Genomic DNA, 23,038 nt, shown 5'->3' on the forward strand with positions numbered 1-23,038 from the left:
ATATATATATATATGAAACATGTTTTTGGCGTAATTTAGTGCTTGAGCACTGGAGGAAGTAATCATTTATTTATTTATTTATTCGGTGGGTTATTATTAACAGATAGTTCCAGGCGGGAGGGATGCTTTTATTTTGAAGAAGACAATCCGGTTTTTACGTAGCTGTATGCGTATAAAAAAGTGGGCGATACCGCTTTAAGTAGCTACCAATGACTGCGGTAGCTACGCGCGGCTCGTTGATAAGTATATGTCGAAGACTTTTTCTGGCATAAAAACTGTTTAATAGCATTTCTTTTACCCGAGAAGACCTTTTTCAAAACTAGAAACATGTGCTTGCTCTTGCTGTGCGTTTTTCTTTCGTGTTTGCCATTTTATTTATCAGCCCAGACTGATAGACAAAACGAAAAACCCATAATAGGTAAGTTAAGGCGTTATTAAAACGATATTTACTACAACTGTTATCTAAGCTAACTTGCAGCTTTACACTTGGGAAGCATCGGGCGACAGTTACACTAAACCTGCCGTAACACAGTAAACTTTTTGCTGTTTCTGTATCACTATGGAAAATACCAGCATTATAACAGAAGGACATGTGCGCTGTGTTTTTGTTCCAACAGGTGTACTGGCACAGGACGTTTATTTACCCCAACCTAGCCAAACAGCTTACATAGCTGCCTCCTATGTGAAGTTCCTGGAGTCAGCAGGAGCTAGAGTTGTACCTGTCATGTGAGCTGTTATCATCTGCCGACATTACCTCTGCATGTTATTATCTGACTGCATACTTTGTCACACTTTTATAAGAGGAGGTGTTGCGTAATGGTGTGTGTCTAACCCAGTGTGTTTGCATTGAACTTATTGCTTCTGCAGGATAAACCAGACACTGGAAGACTATAAGACACTGTTCAACTCAATCAATGGGTCAGTACATATACAGTTAGACAGTTGGAGCCCTGTTTGGTGGATTTAGGGCTTTTCACAAACAATAAAAGGTGTGATTGGATCTATACTGGATGAGTAACTACAGAGGGATAAAGATGCTGAGTCATTGCATGAAAATATGGGAAAGCCTTATTCAAGCTAGGTTAAGAAGACAGGTTGCGATCAGTGAGCAGCAGTGTCCTCTGTTGATACATGGTTTATAGATGTTGGCACTAACAAAAAGACAATACGCTGAGCTGAGAACCAACCAACCATTTTCATTAGGAGTTTGCTGTAAGGGTACAAGGGCTAACGTCAATTGAAGGCAGGTGATCTGCTGTAGTGAGCCCTAAAGGGAAGAGCTGAAAGAAGAAGAGTTTACCATAAGTTGATGGTGATTAATTGCTAGGTATGTGAGTTATATATCAGTAATTATAGATTAAATAAATATTATATTTTTTCAGTCCTTATCCATTCATTTAGATAGATGCATTTTTAATACATTGTTGTTAGTATTACTAGTATTTTTTAATTGATCAGCACTGCCTGCATAATTGGTGCATCCACTTAAAAATATCGCATTTAAAACCGCAACATATCAGATTTTATGGTATATTTATCTTATTTCATGTTTCTCATTTTCTTCTTTAATTTTGACTCAGTTTTCTTTGTTTACAGGATCCTTTACCCAGGCGGCGGTGTCAGCATCGTCTCATCTGGTTATGAAAGGGCTGCTAAAATCTTTTATGAGCTCGCTATTGAGGTAAAGGTTGAAAATACTTTTATCTGTTTAATGATGCTCATTATGATGTATATTAATAAGGGTGGATCTGACAGCCGGTTGTTGGTGTTGCTGCTATAGTATCATATTATGTTGTTTGGAAGACTAAAATAATGATGGCTGGAGCTAGGCGGTGTGTTGGTTTGTTCAACGCTAAACTGGTCAACTGACAAATACCTGCTCTGGATTTTAAATTGTAGTGTAAATATATTATTATAAGTTACGTAAATATTAAGATACTGTTTTTGCATCTGACTGAAAATCCGTAACATGCAGTCCGTTAAGGATTAAGAACAGATTATTGTTTTGGCTGTATGGTTTTATTTTTATTTACACATGGTCATACAAAGACATTTAGGAATGAGCACTGCAAACGTACATGAAGACTTACTCAGGCAAGACACTATTAATAAAAATAATAATTAAATTTTTTTTATCATGACACACTGCTAGAATCTGTGCAGATTCTGCTTGAATCTAATGAACAGTTCCTTGGTGTGATGCCATTGCTTTGTAGCTCAGGATTGTAAATGATAAATCATGGAAGTATGATGAAGTGACAAATCCCACGTAAACTAATAAAGACTAAACCAAAATCAAAAGTAAAGGTGAAAATATTTAAATTAATTAACTTTAGTTAAGTTTAAAAAGAAAAGAAAAAGCTTTGTGTTGGAAACACCAATATCTGTATAGCTGATCTGTGAGAAAGCCTGAAATGTAACTTCTCCTACGTGCGGCCTTTTCACCCAAACTGCAGAGTTGCTACATCATAAAAATGTGATTGATCAGTCTCCGTGACAGCCCTGGATCAACACTGATTATCATGTTTTAGGGCAACACCAACACTGTCATTACAAAGTGTCATAACAAAGAGTGTGAATTCTTTTCAGGCAAACAAGCGTGGCGACTATTTTCCTGTGTGGGGTACTTGTCTCGGGTTTGAACAGCTGATGTATTTAACAAGCAAAAATACAATACTGGCATATACCAATACGAGCGGCGCGGCATTGCCTCTGAACTTCACTAATGGTATGTTTTGTGTGACTAAACATTTTTCATTTTGCTTCTCACTTGTGAAATGGTAGTAACCTGTTTTTCTTGGGGTGTTTTTTGCAGCATTGCAGGTATAGTATAAACTGTGAAAGGAAGAGATTTATTTTCTTAACATGAATGAAACTAGATTTTAAAACAGTTTTTCAGTGAATAAATTAAATATTATAGGTGACTGAAATAGTAAAGACTTTAAAAATCCATCTTTGTGTTTTAAACTTGATCAGTTTTCATGTCAAGCCTGTACCAACCACAGGCCACCATATCTTTAGATGAACTACCTTATACAGCTAATGAGAGAGTGCTTATTTGTTTGTAAAATTGCTGATTAATCATTAAGGTATGCTCCCTTCCCAAAAGCTGAAGACAGCAGGATGTTTAAAGGCTTCCCTGCTCAGCTCATGAAAGACCTAGCCTCTGAGCCACTGACGGTTAACTCTCACAAATGGAGCTTGGGAATGTTGGTATGTCATTCATTTCTATCGTCTGAGATTAGACTGAGTCAACAGCTTGATGAAAAGCGGCAGTTGCTTGAATGCAGTCTAACTAACCTGTCATGTCTATTGCTTTCAGACTTACAATACAAATGAGGAACTGAAGAAGTTTTACAAAGTTCTCTCTGTAAACACAGATGGAAATGTAGAGTTTGTGTCAACAGTGGAAGGTACTGAGTGTCTAATTCAGCATTATGTTACTAGGTTTTTAGCAAAATAGGACACTTTTTTTAAAATATTCTTTTTCTTTTTTCTGTACCTCTTGGCAGCATATGACTATCCTATTTACGGGACACAGTGGCATCCAGAGAAAAATGCTTTTGAATGGACACGGCCTTCTATTCCCCATTCCCCGTCGGCAGTCAAGACCACCTTCTATATGGCCGAATTCTTTGTCAATGAGGGTAGGAAAGCATCATTTTTGCTTCCTTGTAGACTGGTCAGTAGCTGAAAATGCCAAGTGACTTGTGATGTGTAAATTTGGTATTGTTTTCTCTCGCCACAGCCAGGAAGAACTTTCACAAATTTGAAACTGAGGAGGGGGAGAGCAAAGCGCTGATATACAACTACAATCCTGTTTACACTGGGACTAAAAGTGCCTTTGAGCAAATATATTTCTTCTGATGAATTTTAGCAAAGTGCCACTCCTATTCAGCAGCTAATTCGCTGCTTCAATCATGACTTGAAAATATTTACACATAATTTAACTTGTTTGATTTTGTATTTGTGGTACTGTGCATCTGTGTAAACTACAGCTGAATTGAAATGGAAAGATTTATGCAGGCAACATAAATATTGGTATAGTGCAGGATTTAAATGGATGTTGTGCTTTGTGGATGTTGTAGCTTGGTTTACAGTTGTGTTGCTGTATTTTATTACACTGTCAGGCTCAGGGCTCAGTTCCCCTCAAAATAGTGAAGAGTTAGCTCGTGAGTTGAGTTGAAAGTACTTAGATGTGATCTAATATGATAGCAACTGTAAATTATTTGACAGGTTAACCTAGCTTCTAGGTTGGAGCTGAAGTGCCTCAAGGACACGTTTTATTTAATGATCAGCAGGTGGCCAAAATAAATCAGATTTTATAAATGTTTCTTATAAATTAGAACAAACAATAAAGCAGGACATGCTTTAAGGGGTGGCTAACTTCTGTTGAATACCTCCTCAATATATTAGTCTACTGTTTCCTCTGATTTTCAGGCGTGCCAAGTCTGGTTCCCAAAAACCAAGATGGCAAACTAACAAGCTCAAGCCTTCAAAATTATAGTCCACAAACCAATGATCACTGTCCAGTGTTTTTCCAGTCTGATGTCACTGGCCATTTCTGGGTGACCGTGCTTCTTCAGTTTCTAAAACAAAACAGCACTAAAGCAGCACTAACAGATGGAAATGGTCCAAATTCTTGGGCTACTATTAAAGTATTATGTAAACTATGGGAGACCATGGCAGTATGCTAGTGACTAAAACAAGGTGACAGATTTCACAACCTGCGATGAACCAATTATGGATGCACTGAATGACTACTCAGTCATGTCTCCAGGTGTTTATGTCTGCAACAGAGCAAGTCTTAACCATCCAGATGTAATGTCTACTACCTCATGACTAACTTGAGAGCTACTGTTAGCATAATGTAAACACGTTAGTACAGGCAAAATATAGACTGAGGGTTAAGTTATTTTAAATAAAATAACTCAACTTCCCTCATTGGCAGAGATAAACTTCAGCCATCAGAACAACTAAGATGACCCCATGCACAACAGCACAAAGGTCAGTCATTAACATACTGTTCCACAGTTTGGACTAGTACCTACAAAAAATACCTGATCCTAATCTTAATGTCCCTTTGACATCTTAGCACTGCTGTTATTCTTTTGTGAAGTGTCCAAATGTTTGGGATAGTGCACAGGAATGGTGCCAGTAAGAATTTGCAGAGGTCTAGGCTTGTTGCTGTTACATCATCACTCAACAAGAGGATATTATGTTTTTAGTTCTGCACTTCTCAAGTTGCCATAAACCCTAATATAGCTTAAAAATCCACAAAAAGGTCACAAAAAATGTCACAAGATGCAACAATCAAAAAATAAAATAAAAACAAAGTCTGATAAAATATCAGTTTTTATTCTAACATTTACCTTCATGCCACAGTCTGCCATTAATGTCCTTCTATGCTTTGGATAACAAAGTTGAGCATCTGGGGAAAAAAGTCCTCAACAGCCATCAAGAAAATTTTTTGTTGTCATTGGCAACAAATAAAGTCCACTTTCAACTTAATTCAAGGACAGCAACAGGAGAACAGAAATGAATAGTCAAATGTAACTTCCAAAATGCTTTATGCACAAATAACACTCAGGTAATAGTTTTTTCTTTTCTTTCTTTCTTTTTTTTGTTTTATGTTTTTTAGAATAAAATGATATTTGAATAACATTTACACATCAAGCTGACGAGACTGGGATCTCAATCACAATACTACTGGAAATGTAACTTATGCAATCCAGTAAGGAACATTCAAGATGTCAAAAATTACCATGTTGACTCAGCTATCAGGGATAGTGCTGCAAATTACCTCATAACATGCACTGAAGCGTAACACAAGTGGCCATTCAAAAAACAAAACAATAAATAAATAAATAAATAAAAGATGTTAAATTAAAATTGTGCCTCAAGGAGTCATTATTTTGGGTGATATGCCAAAATGATTTTTCTCTCTTATGTAAATGCATAATTTTTCAGGATGCAGGGTCCCTTTGGCTTCTTATGACACTTGCTCAGTGTATTTGCTGATGTACACTTTTCACTTTCACTATTGCACTTTCCATCATTTTCTTCACCTACCATTCACATACTTATTATAAGCAACTGTGCATGCAGATTATGTACATTTTTATCTTTGTCATGGTGTCAGTGGGTATATATTCTGAAATGATTTGTCTGTTTAAAAAAGAAAAAGCCAATTTGCTGCAACTAGTTCAATTTCAAGCTGTAAGTAGAAAACAATTAATATTCACAAGGCATTAAGGGGAATACGCTTACTATGAGTTTTATCTGAAGATTGATACTACTCACATATCTGTTAAATATGAAACGATAGCTAGCTTAAGGTTCATGTAGCGTAAAGATTTGAAGCAGAGAAATATGTACAGCTAGCCTGTTTCTATCAAAAAGGGTTAAAAATGAATATACTAACATCTCTGGTGACTCCAGGAAGTCCTTGCTCCTGGCCAGGATACAGTCCACACTGCCATAACCTACCATAGTGTACATCATAGATTAGCTAACAGGGGCTGACCCAGAAACAGGCAGGCTGGTGGATAATGGTTTCCCAGAGTGCCCAGTCTTTGCGCTAGGCTTAGCTAAGTAGATACTTGTAGCTTCATATTTAACAATCAGAAGTGGTATCAATCTTGCCAACATGTTAAACTATTCCCTAAAAATCCACTCTAGAGATGCAACCTCACAGCTGGATGTTTTTTGACAAAGTAAGGCACAGTGACTAAAACAAGTTAATGCTTTTTTTGTTTTTGTTTTCAACATTTGAATAACCGTGAGCGTCACAATAAAACTGTGTCAGATAAATAAAGGTATTTTTTCTCTTGGAATAGTTTTCAAAACAGGGAATTCTGTCAGCATCACTGAAATACGTAAAATGAAATTTACAAGATAAAACTAACATCAGGGCAAACATGAGTACCAAAAGAAAAACATGTTATAGCTGGATGAATGCTTGTGTGCTATTTTACATACTGTAAGAACAACAGACACAATCACAGTCCAACATGAAAAGTTCTTCACAACTTTAAAAATAGTAACATTTCCTGTATCCCCACTATTCCAGACACCCATTTATGACCAATGCCAGTTAGCGTTTTTCACCAGGGGTCTGATTTTCATTAATATACAAGCCCACAAGTTATGTGCTATAAAGTGTTCCTTCTCCTCACAGCTTTAAGTCTGTGTGAGAGCTGATCCTTTCTCTCCACTGCTTTTGAGGAGCTGGTCCTTCCCTGTTGTGGAGAAGACTGCTTCCCGTCAGTATTTTCCCAGACTTCATATCAGGTCATCAGTCTTTACTGGCTCTCACGAGCCTTTTTGATTCCAACTTGGGGCAGGAGGGAAGGGAGTAAGAATGGGTGGAGGATCAAATGTGTTGTCTGCTGGAAAAAGGCAGTCTCAGGTGCAGTGTGTGGACACGGGGAGGAAAACGATGGACCAAAGACAAATGAGAGTTGCATACTGTGGACACCAGGGACAGAATGGAGGGAGGTAGATGACCAGATGGGTTGGAAGGATCTGGGGCACAGGAGGAGCCCTATGAGGCCAGTCTAACCCTCATCTTCAATCTCTTCTTCCAGAGCCTCCTCAAACACTCTTTCTGGTAGCCTGAAGCACTCCTCAAAAAAGTTCACCAAGGACTGACTGAGATGCTGCCTCGTTGCTTCACTGTGGATGAAGTGGCCCTCGTCTGGGTAGATCTTAAACACAAACAATAAGGGAAGAACATCACTTGAATTCAGTGTTTAGTAATTCTTAATTTTTTTTTAATTTAACCAAAATTAATTACAAAATCATTTACTGAACTTCTAGGAGACTAGCATTCATGCTAGTCATGATTACTGAATGGTATATCTGAAGAAACTGGATACAAATGACATTTTTGGTCTTTAAAAATCTTTTTTTGATGCTGATGAAATAATCTTCTGAAGTGTGCAGCAGGGTGGCACAGTGGTTAGCACTGCTGCCTCACTCTGTGGACTTTGTTCTTCGATTGCAAGGAGGCTACAAAGCTCTGTGTTTCGTGAGGTAAATTGGTCTTTCTGTCAATAGCGTCTAAATATAGTGTACACCTACAAAGAAACACAGCAAAGTTTTTATCTCAGGTAGCTAAAATCAGTTTTCATGCTAACAGCTTTACTTTGTTTAGTTCCTCTGCTGGTTGGCAGCCATCTATCATTTGACATGGACTGTGGATCAGAACCTCACACAATCAGTTGATTTCAGTTTTATTTTTAAACCACCAAATCACAATATCAGTTGCCTCAAAGCACTTTTTATTATAAGGTATTGACCCTACAATAATACCATCCTGGCTAAGTGAAAACAACAGTTTACTCCAGGTGTGTCAAACACAAGGCCCAAAATCCAGCCCAATGGATGGCTTTGGAAAATATGAAGGAGGGCATACATTTTCAACCTTTAATTGTATTTTAATAAGTTTAAGCGTTTTCCTGCATATAAAGACCTCCCCTACGACAATTTATACTATAGCAGAGTAATTAAGTAATAGATCAATTAATAACAACTCTTTCTTAATTATGTAGAAAAACTGAAAAATGTTATTGAAATTTCAGATCTTTTTACATTTAGGGATCTCAGGGATTAAATGTGTAGTTGAACTGTTATTACTAACAGACAAGGTATCTTCACTGGTCTGGCTCACTTACGATTAGATACCTGTTCAGCTGCATGTCAACGCAAATATCTAATAACATGACAGCAGTTCAGTACAGTTAGGCATGCACACATGCTCCAAATAAGCAACGGAATAGGGAAGAAAGGTAATTTTAGTAACCTTTAATGTATTATTGGTGCCAGTAAGACTGGTCCGAATATTTCAGAAACTGCTGCTCTACCAGGACCATTTCTATGGTTTAAAGAGACTAGTTTGAAAAGTGAGTGGTAGTTCTCTTAGTGAAAATGCCTTGTTGATGTTAGAGGAGAATTGTCAATCCACTTTGAGCTGATAGGAAGGCAATAGTAACTCAATTAACTATTTGATTATAACCTAGGTATACAGAAAAGCATCTCTTAATGTGCAACATGTCCAACCTAGAGCAGCTAAAGACCACACCAAGTGTTCAGAGCATGAAGGTTTCAGTTTTCCTGTTGCAACACTGGGATGGCATATACAGGGTGTTATCAAAAGAATAATCCGGTTATAAAAGGCTATACCTTTTAAAGTAATGTACATAGAAGCTTGGTTTAAATTTTTAAATACATGGCTGAACATAAAGTTTTACATATAAAACTTACAATGTTCACAAGTGCTCAATATGTCGCCCTCCACACGCATGGCAAATGTCCATACGATAGTTAAACTTGTCCCAAATTTTTGGGAGCATGTTTGGACTCACTGTAACCACTGCTACCTACCAGCAACTATGTGAAACTCGTGAATCCCCTCTTTCTAACAGTACGTGTTTCGCTTGTTACTGGTGTAGGGCTGCAGAATTAAAGCACTTTGAAACTGGACGACTCTTGTTTGATATACCCTGTAAAATATAAAAGCATGGATCCTGTCTTGCATCCATGGTTCAGGTTGTTGCAGTTGTGTAATGGTATGGAGTATATTGTCTTGTCACACTTTGAGCTCCTTAGTACCCACTGAGCATTGTTTAAATGCCATAGCCTACCTTTGTGATAGCAGCCGACTAACACGTCATTTCGCTCACTGATGTGCAGCCACTAGAGCTGGGCGATAGAACGATAACGATATGTATCGCGATATAACTTTTACTCGATAGAGAAATTAAGCTATCGCGATAGACCTCGCCGCTCTTGTCCTCAAAAAAAAAAAAAAAAAAAAAAAAAAAAGGTCAGTCAATCCAAATTAAGTAGCGCAGAGCCGAACCAATCACAGCCGCAGCGTCACGTCGCGTGACTTGTTACGTACAGCACAAGTGCCAAGCCGCACGTGTGTTTGTTTGGGAAGCAGCCAGCGGGTAATGGAGCCAGCGCCTAATGGAGGAAATGAGTGTGCCGACTAGAAAAATCAACCGAGCGTGACCGAAGAGAAAACTTTGAATCTGTACCAGAATAATTGAGATAGTTCTGAAGGCAAAAGAGGTTCCAACCTGGTATTAGCAAAGCTTATAAACTATCTAGTAAGTGTATATTACCAGAGCTCAAAGTGTTTTTCAACCGACAGTAACTAAGTGATAGTGTTTATTTGAACCCATCATAAACTAGTAGAGACCTAATATTAATACTGTGCACACTAATGTGTCTGTTGGTCAGTAATGAGCTTTGATGAACATTCGCCAGCAGAGCAATGTGTTATAAAGGGATTAGTCATGGTGTTAATGCAGGATGCCCAAGGAGGTCTTATAATCTCATTATGTGTGAGGCAGACATTGTGAAGGGCTAATCCTCTGCCTGCTGCGAGACCACCACTGGGATCACAAAGCTCCCAGAGGTTGGACTGAACAAGGAAAAGAAAGACTGCATACCTGTAGGGTGTAGTTGGCCTTTTCACTGATGAGCTGGGCAATGAATTTCGCTGTATGTTGAAAGTGGACTTTTTCTAAAGAAACCAAATGAGACAGATTATTGTTTATCTTTTACATATTCAGTTATGAAGATGATTATAATTCCTGACCTACCGTCAGCTGTAGGATGGATAATCAGAAACTTCTTATCCATAAACTGAGACGCTCTGTGGGCTAAATTTGCCATCTAAAAAACACATTTCAGCAGATTATTTTGATAATTATTACAACTGGAAAGAAAATGAAAAAAAAAAAAGTAATAAAATCTTACCGTGTATGCTCTTGTGTCAGGTTTGGGCAGTCCAAGGTATCTCTCAGAAAATGCAGAAGCTAGAGGGGGAAATAGGCTTCGGTTATCTTTTATTAGCTTTGTTGTTAAGATCAAATCAAATCTTCCATTAATCACTCTTTGTTTGAGGGTGGTTTTTTATCCCTATGTCTAAATATATTCAGCCATCTACATATTCCTTAGTTTTGAGGCTGTTACAAGAGTCTTCATTTGCAATTCCGCAATTCCAGTGTCATGGCACGTCTCTCACCGCCTCTGGCAGAGCGAGAGAAATCAAATAGATAGGAAATCAGTCACACCGCAACGCCCAGCTCCTCCTTAATTTACACTTTCCTGACTCGGTGCGCCTCCAGCTACAACAGCACCGCGCCTCGTTCCTTGTTCCCTGCGTCTCTCGTACTGTCACTCCCTCGGTGCACAGCACTTCTGCATTTCACACATTGTATTCCTCGGGTAGCCGAGGTGAGGCTGGTGTTGTTAACTTCGTCTGGCGCTGATGTGATTGAGTTCTAGGTTTGTCTGCACCATCATACTCATGAGTGCCTACTTGCGTGACGCAGTCCCTGAAAAGATATCCCCGCTGTGGGGTTAAAGGTGCTAGATTTGCAATCTGTCTTCCCTTTTCCTCTGAATATTCTATCAGTGCTGCCTGAGCCTGACTGATTATGCAGGGTTACTGCATTTGTTTAGTACACGTAGTGGAGTGGTGATTTTTCAAATGCAAAAAGCTGCAAACAAACACAGCTTACCATACAATTCAAAATCTGTGATGGGTGAGAGGACAGCGCCGCATTTTACAGGAGATTCCTCACCGCTGACCAACAGGCTGGTCACATAGCCTCCATACACCTGAAGTACAACAACTGCATGTTAACACAGAGATACTTGAGTGTGGAATGGACTATTTTGGTCAATCTTTGGACCCAGAATGCACATACTGACACTATTCTTACCTTTCCAAATGCTCCGACTCTGTTTTTGTCAACATAGGGCTCCTTTAGAATAAAACTGTCAAAGATAAACATTGGTTCAGTTTGACTTTTAGAAAAACTGTCTCACAGTAGCAGCTGTAGCTCTAACTTACAAGATGTTTTAGCAGCTGTTTGCAATAAACGATCCATTATACTATATTAAATTCACAGTGTTTGTTTAACACTTGCACATTAAATGCACGTTTTCAGTTCTGCCAGACCAGCTGCTATCAGTGTGTGTGCAAAATATATTTTCACAGCAGTAACTAATGAAGAATTTACAGATGATAATGTAAATTTATTTGTGTGTGTGTGCGTGTGAATAAATGTGGCTTTAAGATCTGGCAGATGACTTCTGCAAATTACACAGTTTAATGTGTTTTTCTCAATAAAGCAGCACGACTTTATCCACATACTTAAGTGCATCCTTCTGATCCTGCTCCTCAAACACGCCCAGTTTCTTCTGGATCCGATGCAGCAGGTTGGTGCCCTGGAAGCCGCTGCCTTGCCCGTCACAACGCAGCACGATGGCGCCGAAGCTGCTCACCAGCACCGTGGCCCAATCCAAGTGAAACTGCTCTGACACCATCTGGTCACCAGGTGTCCCATCGCTGCACCACAAGCAGAGCAGTGAAGTGAAATCGAGGCTACCACAAGTGATGCGATCCTTATTTCAGTCCTAACTTTGTGTCCATGTGAAAATAAAGTGCATAACCTTATGTCCCAATTTTCTGCAGTCTATTTTTTAAATTAAACATTTGAGCTATACAGCGCAAGAAAAGCAACAGCAGATGAACAGAAAACAGAGAAAAATGGGGACATGGAATAGAAAAACTTACTCAAAATCAACGGCATGCCTGCTAAATGGTGTAAGAGTTTCAACTGCAAGTTATGACTGTGATGAAGAGGTGAAATAATTCCTAATGATTTAAACTTCTAATAAATCATTTTTACAGGTATGAATGACGATATAATAAATTATAGTAGTGTGGTTTTTTTTTTTTTCTAAAACGGTGAGAAACCTAGATCTGACCTGGAGAATAAAAATATAGTTCAAGGCTGGAAGAAAGGAACGCTCATGAAAAAATGGTGGAGAGGAGGTTCAGTTTGTCACAGTGTAATTATTATCCAGCAGGTGTCAGGGACAAAGAAATTTATCTGCTTGGCATGTTTGCATTGATATGGACGGATATGTCCTCATATAACTTGGAGTGGAGACTGCATTGCTAATAGACACACACTTTTGTTGATACATACACAAGCAGGAGCAGAGGGTAGTGTGACGTTTCGACAAAGCCAGCTGGTTTCAGGATCTGCATCGACAAGGCTGCAATGTCAAGTCAAACAACTGTTACACAAAAGCAACTAAGGTCTCTTTCACAAACACAAAACATAACCCCTGGTTCTGTGCACTAAACTTTCTAGCTGTTAGTGCCGCAGTTTTGGATTGCTAAATTAAGTCAAATTGTATGGATGTGTATGAGAAAATGTCTTAATTTATTATCTTTTCGGAGGTAATAGACTTCATGGCTTCAGTTGCTAGCTTAGCAATGCATGTTCAAAGTAAGCTGGATCATGACTGTAGCACAGAAAACAACCCATTTTATATGCTTAAGAACCACAGATAGCATAACTTATGGACACAGCTACTGTGACATCACATGTTGGCTTCTGAAGGCCAGTTTTGAAGCCTTGAGATGAGCATTTTCATGGCTTGCTGAAAAATTGATGTGACAGGTCTGGCTCTCAAACCGCTTGCTCATTTGACAAGAACTTGTGATTAACAATGAAGAGGAAAATGCCACAGAAATTCCTTTTTGAAACATGATATGGTCGAGATTTACGAAAAAAGTGTGACCAAAAATGGGAGACTAAAACCACATACATACAACAAACTGTTCATAGAGGGCAAGTCCAAGGCTATTTTCCCATTCGCTTCTATATGAATATTTCCCTAGAGTTATCATTTTCCATTTAGAGTGATTTTAATCTGGGCCCACATTTTTCATCTGGTGTTAAACAAATATTAAAGCAGGGTTTTAGAGCTCATGTCACCATATGAGCATTCAGTGTCGTCTGGTTCTCAGGCAGACCTGCCCCTTATTCCTCACATCTGGCTTCAAAACATGAAGACAGCCATCATGATGGCTATGTCCATCTTTTACATACAGTCTACAAATAAAATATATTTCAAACTTTATGGGTTTGTTTTTTTTTCTTTTTTAATCAGGAATCAGTTTGTTTTGATTGACAAACATCTTTTGGCTCAGTTTACCTCAGCTCCGTGGCATCTTTTAATATAAAAAGAAGTGAAATAAGCTCTGTATTACTCCATCATTAGCATTAAGTTCCTAATAATATGCCATTATACAGTAAGAGTCTGGTGGTCTGATACATACTATAGTCGTCCATGTTGATCTCCTTGTACTCCACTATCGGCATCTGCATGGACTCCAAGGTCAGCCTCACTTTCTCATTGCTCTCCAGTTTATAGACTTCTACAATACCTGAAGAGAGTATGTGAGATAACAGTTTACAGTATTTTTGTCAGGCAGCTCATGTTTCAAATGACTGATTTGTTACAGGAGCAGAATAGAGAGTAATCTCCTTATAGATGTGCTACATAAAATTTTTTAGAGGCGATAAGAAAAATCTCCCCCCATGAAACCTAAACATAGATGTTGTAGAGGAGATGTAAAAGCAGGCACCAAATCAAGACGGCCAAATTGGAATGAGATGAGGAGACTTCATACACTAATTCTAATGTGATCTTGACTCTACCATTGCTTACAGCAGGGCATTAGAAAGACCTACAGGTCACTTAGAAAGACATGCCTTTAAATGCAGCATACTGAGTGGCAGGAAAAAAATGGATTGCACTTACAAAAATGCTGTTGTGAAGGTGAATACATCGAATAATATATGGTAATGAAATTTACAGAGTTGTTTTTTAACATATTCAGGACGGGGAGATCTCATTACTTAAAGATGATAAAGACTGGCACACACATACACACTGTAGTAATCAAATAACAGTATGCTGATAGTGCTGTTGGGCAGGTTATAATCTAATGAGGACATCCATTGTGAGGAGTAATGTCATTATGTCTGTCATGCCACACTTGGCCTGTAGACAAACAGTGACTCAGTGCAAAGGTGATCACTTTGCACTACACTGCAAACACTTCTGCCCCCTTTTGACAAGGTCAGGTTAAATATAGCAAATATGGTAATGTAGAGAAGGTCATTTCTAATGTGTTTCATTCCATTCAGGCTTGTAAATATTCATTTGTGTCAAAAGGTAGCTTCCAGGGCTGAAAGAGGAAGCAGGAGTGTCAAAACTGGAGTTCTTTATAAGGCCACTAGGGGCTAGCCCCTAAGGTGAGTCAAAAATCTGTTCAAATTCTAATTCAGGCGAAAAATTATAGCTTGTGTACAGCTAATTTCCTCCTACAAAAGTGAATACAATTCTTCTTTAAAAATAAATAAATTGATTTTTAGTTTAAAACTTACACATTTAAACTTTATTAAGAATGTGAATACAGACTGGTAGCAAGGGCGACATGGTTGTGAAGTTTGAAGATCATCCATAAAAAACTGTGGGTAATAAAAAGCTTTTACAGATTTTCCACGTTTGATGTGACCAAAATTAACTTCTTAACTTTGTAAATTTGGACATTTTAACATGAGAAGCTAAGGCAATGACTTGCTTCTGGAGCCAGCCACTAGAGGAAATATACTTTTTGACATGGAGACCTGCTGCTTGGTTGAAATACTCACTTTCTCTGTCTTGTGTCTCACTTTCTGTGTCTCTCTGTGTCTTGTAAACAGCCACAAACGGGATGTCCGGCCCTAAAAAGAAGATCAGAGCTCAAATACTATGTATCTTTATATTTGACCATGACATGTGGACACTCTGACTTACTATGGACTGTTTAAAAAAATAATTTATTTTTAAATCACCATAATATTAATACATAGGTTGCTGTATTTACTATTTGTTTATAGCAAGGGAAAAGTGTATGTTTCCTAACAAATGCACACTGATGCCACAGTGTCCTTCAGTGAATGCACAAAAAGAAAAAAAAAACCAAAACAAAACCCTGAAAGATACCAGATCATTTGTCTGACAGACAAAGAAGCACATCTTTGCTTATTCAGTTTATGTAATGCAATAGCTCTAATAGCTTTTCCATATCTAGGCCTGCAGGGAGGAGGGGCAGCAAATGAAGTGATTGATGCACTTAGCAAATTGAGAATAAAATAGAGGAACACTGTGGTTGTATTTGTCGAAGAGCAAACCGGCCGCTCTCTCCCTGGCTCCTTTTTCTCTCCCTTACACTCCCTTTCCTTGTGATTATGATATTATAATCTCATCACATGAGATCACAGGCAGGCTGTGAAGGAAAGAACTGCACTACAAATACATGAGGTACAAGATTATTGACTGTCAGAGACTGTCAAAGGTTGAGCACAAAGGGTGTGATTGCATTTTGGTCGGTTCAAGTCTGATCTTAGATCAGTGGTGATCAGTTAGCAAGTATTGACACTGAAGTGTTACATCAGTGATTAAATATTGAGGCTACAGGCTTCAAGTCAGACTGAGACACAGTTTCTGCTGCGGCATGACAACAGTGCTGTGACATTTTGATATTTCTCTGATCACCAGGAGAAGTGATCAGAGAAATCTCTTCTTTTGATATTGAATAAATGGATCAAAGGTAGGAGAAGTGCAATGATATGGGATCTCTTTTTTTAATGGTGAAAGAAGCTTTTGACATTGTGACAAGTAAAGTCATCCGAGCACCGGCTCTGTTTTTGCCACAGTGCTGTCACTTTTCGGTGAACTACCTACCAGCAACACAACAGAAATATGAAATCATTTTAGCAACAACATCTCACCAAAAGAAAATTGGTAGAAACATTTTTACTACAGTGTAATTTCTAAGTACTGTACTGTATGTTTTATATATACTTCACCTCATTTCAAAGACTTTGCTACAGTTGCTCACATTTACATACAAAACATATGATTAGTATATAAAATATCATTACAGGTTTTAATATCGTACACGCACTGTATACATGTTATTGTACATCACTGAGAAAGAGGAAGTAATACAAGAGCACTATTGCACAACTCCCCCCAAAGGGCAGGGGCTATACTAAAACGCTGATATTTTATACTGATGTCATTCATTTTCAATAATGACATCTCCATCGTGACATCATCGTTTTCATAGATCATTTGTGTGGTCCAGTATTGTTAACATGGAAATCTAGTGTGATATATTAATCCTTTGTGTGTCATTGTGAAGTCATACACTGCTTTACTGAAAAAAATATTTTAAAGAGCTCAAAGAAAGTGCTTGTCCCACAATGATTTGAAGTTTGGAGATGATCCAGTGGAAACTAAAGCTTTTTCCTAATCTGTGTGACTGTGACCTTTGACCTATTAGCATTATATACTAAAATGGTGTGTTTTATCGTCTTTACACATATGACTGGAGCAGAATTGGCTGAAATATTTGGCTTCTATAAGCTGTAAAAACATACATAAACAAATGAAATTATATTTTTTATAATGTATATTATATATATTATAATTTTGTATGTCATGTAACTTTATAGGCCATCGAATTGAAAAAAAAAATGCCCGTACATCTTTCTCCAGGCCCTTTCATAAGATATAGTACTCGATTTATCATATTACAAAAACTGATCTTGGAGATTTTTCACATTTGGTGTGACCCTGATTTTAACATCTGTCTGATGATTTAGCTTCAACATCAGACAGATGTTGAAGCTTAATAAAGGCATTACTTGAATGTGCATTCAAGTACACCAAGCTACAGATTACTGAGAGAAACCACTTTGAACCAACAGACACACCTATAGCAATGACTACAAAAGCGATCCCTTTTATGTGATTAAATTATTACAGTAAGTCAAAGGACACATACATGACTAGCAGTGTAGGATGTGTATTCTCTTAAGTGTAGCTAATTTATTATCATATAAAATTCAAAACAAACAAAATTTTAAAGCTTAACATTATGACACAATATGACATTTTATCCAATGTGTACCCTCTGGCTTATGCTTATCATGTGTAATACAACAGGATATTATGTGGTTGCATTTTAACAGCCTGCACTTCTCTTTCGACTTCTTCTTTCTAAAGCTTTTTACTGTTTTGAGGCTTTTAAATATTCATTTATGCTTTTAAAGGCTAATTTAACATCTGGCCAGGGGTCAACAGTTGAAAAATTACCCAGTGGTAATCTAGTAAACTCACTGGTACACTTGTAGTAATGTTGATTAATGTGTATTGTCCCTGAAGGTATAAACAAATAAGAAATGCAAACTGGAGGATTGGCCATTTATATGATGGCTGATTTATCATCACAGAATGCATTGTCTCCTTGCACATGGCACACTGTGATGTAATAAAAATAGCAATGCCCATTTTAAAAGTTTGCACTCACGCACTTTGTAACTTCATTGTTAAAAGAGAGTCCTGTGTGACATCTTTAAGTGGATAAGCTAAACAGAGGCTGAATTCACACAAGGTACTACCTTGGCAGTTGAGCAGGAAGTAGCTCATGTTGAGGCTGAAGGAGCCACTGATATATCCACAGCTGTTGGACAAGGCGCAGGTCAGACAGCGACGGTTGAATGAACCAAATGTGTCCGCACTATGGAAATAAATATGAGTGTTTGTTTTTAACATTGAAACTAAAAAACACTTTTTCCCAACTATCAAAGCCACTAGTTTTTCAAGTGCAGTGTAAGTTCGAACAGCTAATACCTGTACAGATGCCTTCGCTTTGGACCATCTTCAGTGCTCAAGAAGTATCTGTGTAAACATAAAAAACGCAAAAATGGAATGACTGTCATGTATAATTGTTATTTTTGGTCTACTCTGTGACTTTAGCAGAGCTGTGTTCCCCAGTCAGCTTTGGGACTACCCCAGTAATACCCCGACTAGAAAAGATGTTTTATAAAAGAACCCAGAACAGAAATGGGACAAATCTTACCCCCATTTGGCTGGGATTTTTTCAGATCCCTGCAACTCTCAGGGAAAAAGAGGAACTGTGTGTCTATATATGTTTGGATGAGGGTATAAATATGTGAAGTCATGTTAGTCCAGGGCGACCGTGGCTCAGGGGGTTGGGAAGCGTATCTGTAACCGGAAGGTCGCCGGTTCGATCCCGGGGCTCTCTGTCCTGGTCGTTGTGTCCTTGGGCAAGACACTTTACCCTACTTGCCTACTGGTGTTGGCCAGAGGGGCCGATGGCGCGATATGGCAGCCTCGCTTCTGTCAGTCTGCCCCAGGGCAGCTGTGGCTACAACCGTAGCTTGCCTCCACCAGTGTGTGAATGTGAGAGTGAATGAATAGTGGTATTGTAAAGCGCTTTGGGTGCCTTGAAAAGCGCTATATAAATCCAATCCATTATTATTATTATTATTAGTCAGATCACAGTGGGAGTGTAATTATCAGGGAGTGATGGGAATGAGTCACACTCCTCATGGGTGCAATGGAGACTCGAGGCAGTTTTTATGTGTGTGCATTCAGGGCAGTTTGTTGTGTGGAATTGTTTGAGGTGGCACAGTAGAGCATCTATTTCCCAATATTTCAGCCCTAAAGACCATATATACCTATAATAAAAATGAAGAATGATTTTATTGTCAAACCACTGAAACGATGGGCTTGCCTCTGTCCATGGTGCTGAATTTCTAACCTTGTTTATCTGTTTATCATTTATGACCACATAAGACTCTTCAAGCGTACCTTGCAAGTTATGGGTTGGGCACCCTTTTGCCTTCAATCCTGTCTTAATTCTTAATGACATAGATTCATCAAGGTGCTGGAAAAATTCTTAGAGATTTTGGTCCATATTGACATGATAGCATCACACAGTTGCTGCAGATTTGTCTGCAGATGCCACAGTGCAAATCTCCTGTTCCCTCACATCACAAAGGTGATACCTGGATCCAGATCTGGTGACCGTGAATTCCATTTGGGTTTTCCAATCTTCTGTTGCCCAATTTTGGTGTGAATTGTAACCTCAGTTTATTCTAAGCTTATTGGAGTGGCACTCAGTGTGGTCATCTGCTGCTGTAGCCCATCAAGGTTCAATGTGTTGTGCATTCAGAGATTCTCTTCTGCATATCTTAGTTGTGGTAAGTTGTTACTTGAGTTACTGTTGACTTCCTATCAGCTCAAAGCACTCTTGGAATTCTATCCTGACCACTGGCATCAACGAGGCATTTTCACCCAGGGAGCTATTGTTAACTGGATATTTTTCATTTTTTTGACCATTCTCTGTAAACCCAAAGAAATGTAGATGAAGAGAGTATGGGTAAATATCAACAGATCAACCTGCCTGGCACCAACAACCACGCCACAGTCAAAGTAAGCTAAATAATTTTTCTTTGCCATTCAAAGCTTGGTTTGAAGTTCTGCAGATATTTTTGAGGTTACATAACCCAATTAGATGTTTGCGTTAATGTGCAGTTGAACAGGTGTATCTAACAAAGTGGGTGGTGAGTATAGAGTAAATGTAACCAGTTGCAAATGTGTGGTAACATGCTTTTTAGTATGATTGAGTTCTGGTGGCGGCTTGGGGGTTTGTGCATGCTCACATTAGTTGGTTCTCCTCGTTGTAGGCCAGAACTTGAGTGACATCCCAGTCTCCAGATGTGATAGATTGCAGTGTGTCTGTACTAATGTTGGGCTGTGGGTGTAGAGAAGCAAAAACAGCAAAAATATGATAGTTATCCTCCAATGCCACCAACAGTTTCTGTATGTGACAGGAACAGGACAAATATTTCACTACAATCACTGTACAAAACATCAGATGTACCACCTTGGCAATTTACAGATGAAAGAAACTGCTGGAAATAATCATCTAGAAGGAATTATGTATGCAAAATGTCTTTTAAACAATTTTTCATTAATAAGGGTCACACTTTTTGAAAGTTTGATATGAAAGGTTCATCAGTCCCAAGTTAACTTCATGTTAGTGATGCAAATACTTGGCATACAAATATTCTCTCACCTGGGAGATGGACATGGAGATGTGAAAGAATTTGCCCCTGCCTCCTTGAGGAATGGCCCGTGTGAAGAACAGCTTCAGACCATCTTTGGAAAAGAGCGGCTTCTCATTCTGAATACACAGAGAGGGTTGATCTAAGTGTTTTCACTTAACAAGACATAAAATAAAGACTGCTACAGACAACTAAATACGCAGGCTGCTTAATGCAGTAATTATACTGGCATTCCCGCATTATAATTTAAAAAGACAGCATACACTGCTTGGAACAAAGCCATGTTAAATTTAAAGCTTGAATTTAATGACTGTGCATGTCGTCAGGCAAGAAATGCCAGGCAACAAAGCAAGTAAACAGTGGCTATAATTTAATGACTGCTACAAAGGAAAGGATAAGTACCTCAGTGCCTTAATACTCTAAATCCACCTTACACACACGTGTGTATTATCATTCTCACCTGCCTGTGGAGCCACCCTTCACTTTCATCTTCGTGTTTCTGTGGAAACAGATAAACAGACTTCAGTTGGGATAAAGAAACAGCCTTTCATACATGCGGCACATGTGCCATGCACACTGTGCTCACCTTAGTGCAGACTCCCGTTGTAGCCTGACATAGTGTGAGGATTGAGATGTTCTGTGCTCTGTTCAGCCAATTAATGGCTAGTTTGGTGGTGGTGGCCCATTTCACCATGGTCACATAGTACTCACTGGGAAACAGAAAGCATATTTAGCATTTATTATCGTTGGTATCAGCTGCAATGCGGGTAAAAATAAGATGATGGAAAAAGTGGTTGCATCTGAACACAGAGAAATCAAGCAGTGTATAAAGAGGTGGAAAAATAGGCTGTAAATATGAAGAGACTAAATAGAGGCATTAAACTTAAACACAACACCCTATTAAGGAAAAATGCATCACTGGGGACAGAAAATCCCCCAGTCTGTGCAGCATATCATATAATAAAAATACCCACTATGACTCTGTAATATACTATATTCAAAAATATTTTATTATCCAAAAATCCATATAGCTTTGCATCACCTATGATAACACAGGTATATACAACTCATATTTAGGACTTTTCTGTTGATCTACAGATTTGTGATTCTGAACATAAATTTTTTTTCATCCTCATTTTTCATCCATGTACAGGAAAGGTATAAATCTCCATATTTGGACACTGGATGGGTCGGCAGGGAAGCCACTTACATCAGTTACAAGTCCCTGATTAGATGTATTTTTAACCTTTACTTGTTTTACTTTACATTTTAAGTTATTGTTGTTACTGATTTACACAATATACATAATTAATGATTCATTAAAAAATATTTATCTGAACTGGGGACTCTAAATACTCTAAATCCTTCAAAAGTTATAAACCCTCTTTAACTGAAGCTTAAAGTCTGTCCTGCAATCACATCTTGACTGTTTGTACAGATATGCCAAAAAAAAAAAAAAGGCCAATGATTTTCCACCGGTTTTATGTGACTGCAAATCTGAGCCAAATCTACGATGTGTAAAATGTGCATCGGTTGACTGAGCACAGAGGTAGACTGTTTGATAGTTTTGGATGACTCACCCTATCCTGGGATCATCAGGCCTCCTCATTTCAATGGTGTGCAGAGGGCCGTTAAGGTTCACGACATAAAGAGTGATGACTGGATTTTCCTCTCCAGCCTGATCAGAATGAAAACAAAGTGAGTAACTGAGTAACTGAGCATAATGTCCCATAAAAAAAACAAAGCAAAACATAAAAACACTTTGCTTAAACCATTCTATTTCTATCATTTAAACTATCTGCATCAGTACAGATGTTTAAAGAAGGAAAAAGTATACCTTAGGGTAATGGTACTCTTTCCCTATTGGGTAGGGTGAGCCTGTAAACATTGGCAGCTCCATCCTGGGCACCAAGGTGTCATTGATGGTGGCGTATGCTAACCTGGCACCATCTGGAGACCACCAATGGGCAATGTGGGACTGGAAAATCTCCTCTGGAAGAGCAAATAGAAAATGACCATCAATCATAATCATAGTGAATAACACAATCCAACAGCAAAGACAAAAGTTAATTACATAGCTGCAGGCCAACAGCATCACACGGTTGTTACTTGTTGGGATTATAATGGAGCAGGTGTTCTGGGGAAAAACTGCATTTTGAAATTTATAAATGCTCTTTATGATTACTAGCACTATTTGTATTGGTTTGCCTCCCTTTTCTTTC

General features: G+C 38.4%; 2 protein-coding genes across 6 annotated transcripts in view; one reads left to right on the top strand and one right to left on the bottom strand.

Annotated features, from left to right (window-relative positions):
* The first annotated feature begins 196 nt into the window (after positions 1-196).
* Positions 197-4,375, top strand: ggh (gamma-glutamyl hydrolase (conjugase, folylpolygammaglutamyl hydrolase)). Of its 2 annotated transcripts, XM_005730427.1 has the most exons (9): positions 197-418; positions 618-726; positions 868-918; positions 1,597-1,681; positions 2,590-2,728; positions 3,110-3,213; positions 3,323-3,413; positions 3,513-3,647; positions 3,749-4,375. In XM_005730427.1, the coding sequence occupies exons 1-9, from the start codon at positions 328-330 to the stop codon at positions 3,865-3,867; spliced, it is 924 nt and encodes a 307-aa protein (XP_005730484.1). In that variant the 5' UTR covers positions 197-327; the 3' UTR covers positions 3,868-4,375. The 2 variants fall into 2 exon arrangements, with proteins under 2 accessions (XP_005730484.1, XP_005730486.1); XM_005730429.1 differs by lacking the exon at positions 868-918.
* A 63-nt stretch (positions 4,376-4,438) lies between these two features.
* The window catches only part of LOC102200745 (dipeptidyl aminopeptidase-like protein 6), a 242,359-nt gene continuing 223,759 nt past the window's right edge, over positions 4,439-23,038 (bottom strand). For all 4 annotated transcript variants that reach the window (XM_005730425.1, XM_005730426.1, XM_005730423.2 and 1 more), the window contains 18 exons: positions 22,654-22,808; positions 22,397-22,494; positions 21,403-21,526; positions 21,277-21,315; positions 20,828-20,935; positions 20,412-20,503; positions 18,574-18,621; positions 18,342-18,460; positions 15,543-15,614; positions 14,162-14,269; positions 13,020-13,089; positions 12,179-12,373; positions 11,745-11,799; positions 11,541-11,640; positions 10,774-10,832; positions 10,617-10,689; positions 10,464-10,537; positions 4,439-7,709 (listed from right to left, as the gene is read on the bottom strand). In XM_005730425.1, the coding sequence (XP_005730482.1) occupies positions 7,560-7,709; positions 10,464-10,537; positions 10,617-10,689; positions 10,774-10,832; positions 11,541-11,640; positions 11,745-11,799; positions 12,179-12,373; positions 13,020-13,089; positions 14,162-14,269; positions 15,543-15,614; positions 18,342-18,460; positions 18,574-18,621; positions 20,412-20,503; positions 20,828-20,935; positions 21,277-21,315; positions 21,403-21,526; positions 22,397-22,494; positions 22,654-22,808 (1,739 nt within the window). In that variant the 3' untranslated portion in view covers positions 4,439-7,559. The remainder of the gene's footprint in view (positions 7,710-10,463; positions 10,538-10,616; positions 10,690-10,773; positions 10,833-11,540; positions 11,641-11,744; positions 11,800-12,178; positions 12,374-13,019; positions 13,090-14,161; positions 14,270-15,542; positions 15,615-18,341; positions 18,461-18,573; positions 18,622-20,411; positions 20,504-20,827; positions 20,936-21,276; positions 21,316-21,402; positions 21,527-22,396; positions 22,495-22,653; positions 22,809-23,038) is intronic.

This window comes from Pundamilia nyererei, unplaced genomic scaffold, assembly GCF_000239375.1.
Source record: "Pundamilia nyererei isolate P.nyererei 1_Seehausen unplaced genomic scaffold, PunNye1.0 scaffold00037, whole genome shotgun sequence".
Taxonomy (NCBI): Eukaryota; Metazoa; Chordata; class Actinopteri; order Cichliformes; family Cichlidae; genus Pundamilia; species Pundamilia nyererei.

Coding starts and splice junctions, on each gene's coding strand:
- ggh (XM_005730427.1), top strand. CDS start 328: ATGTGCTTGCTCTTGCTGTGCGTTTTTCTTTCGTGTTTGCCATTTTAT. Junction 727..867: donor GCTAGAGTTGTACCTGTCAT/GTGAGCTGTTAT, acceptor TTGCTTCTGCAG/GATAAACCAGACACTGGAAG. Junction 3,414..3,512: donor GTTTGTGTCAACAGTGGAAG/GTACTGAGTGTC, acceptor ACCTCTTGGCAG/CATATGACTATCCTATTTAC.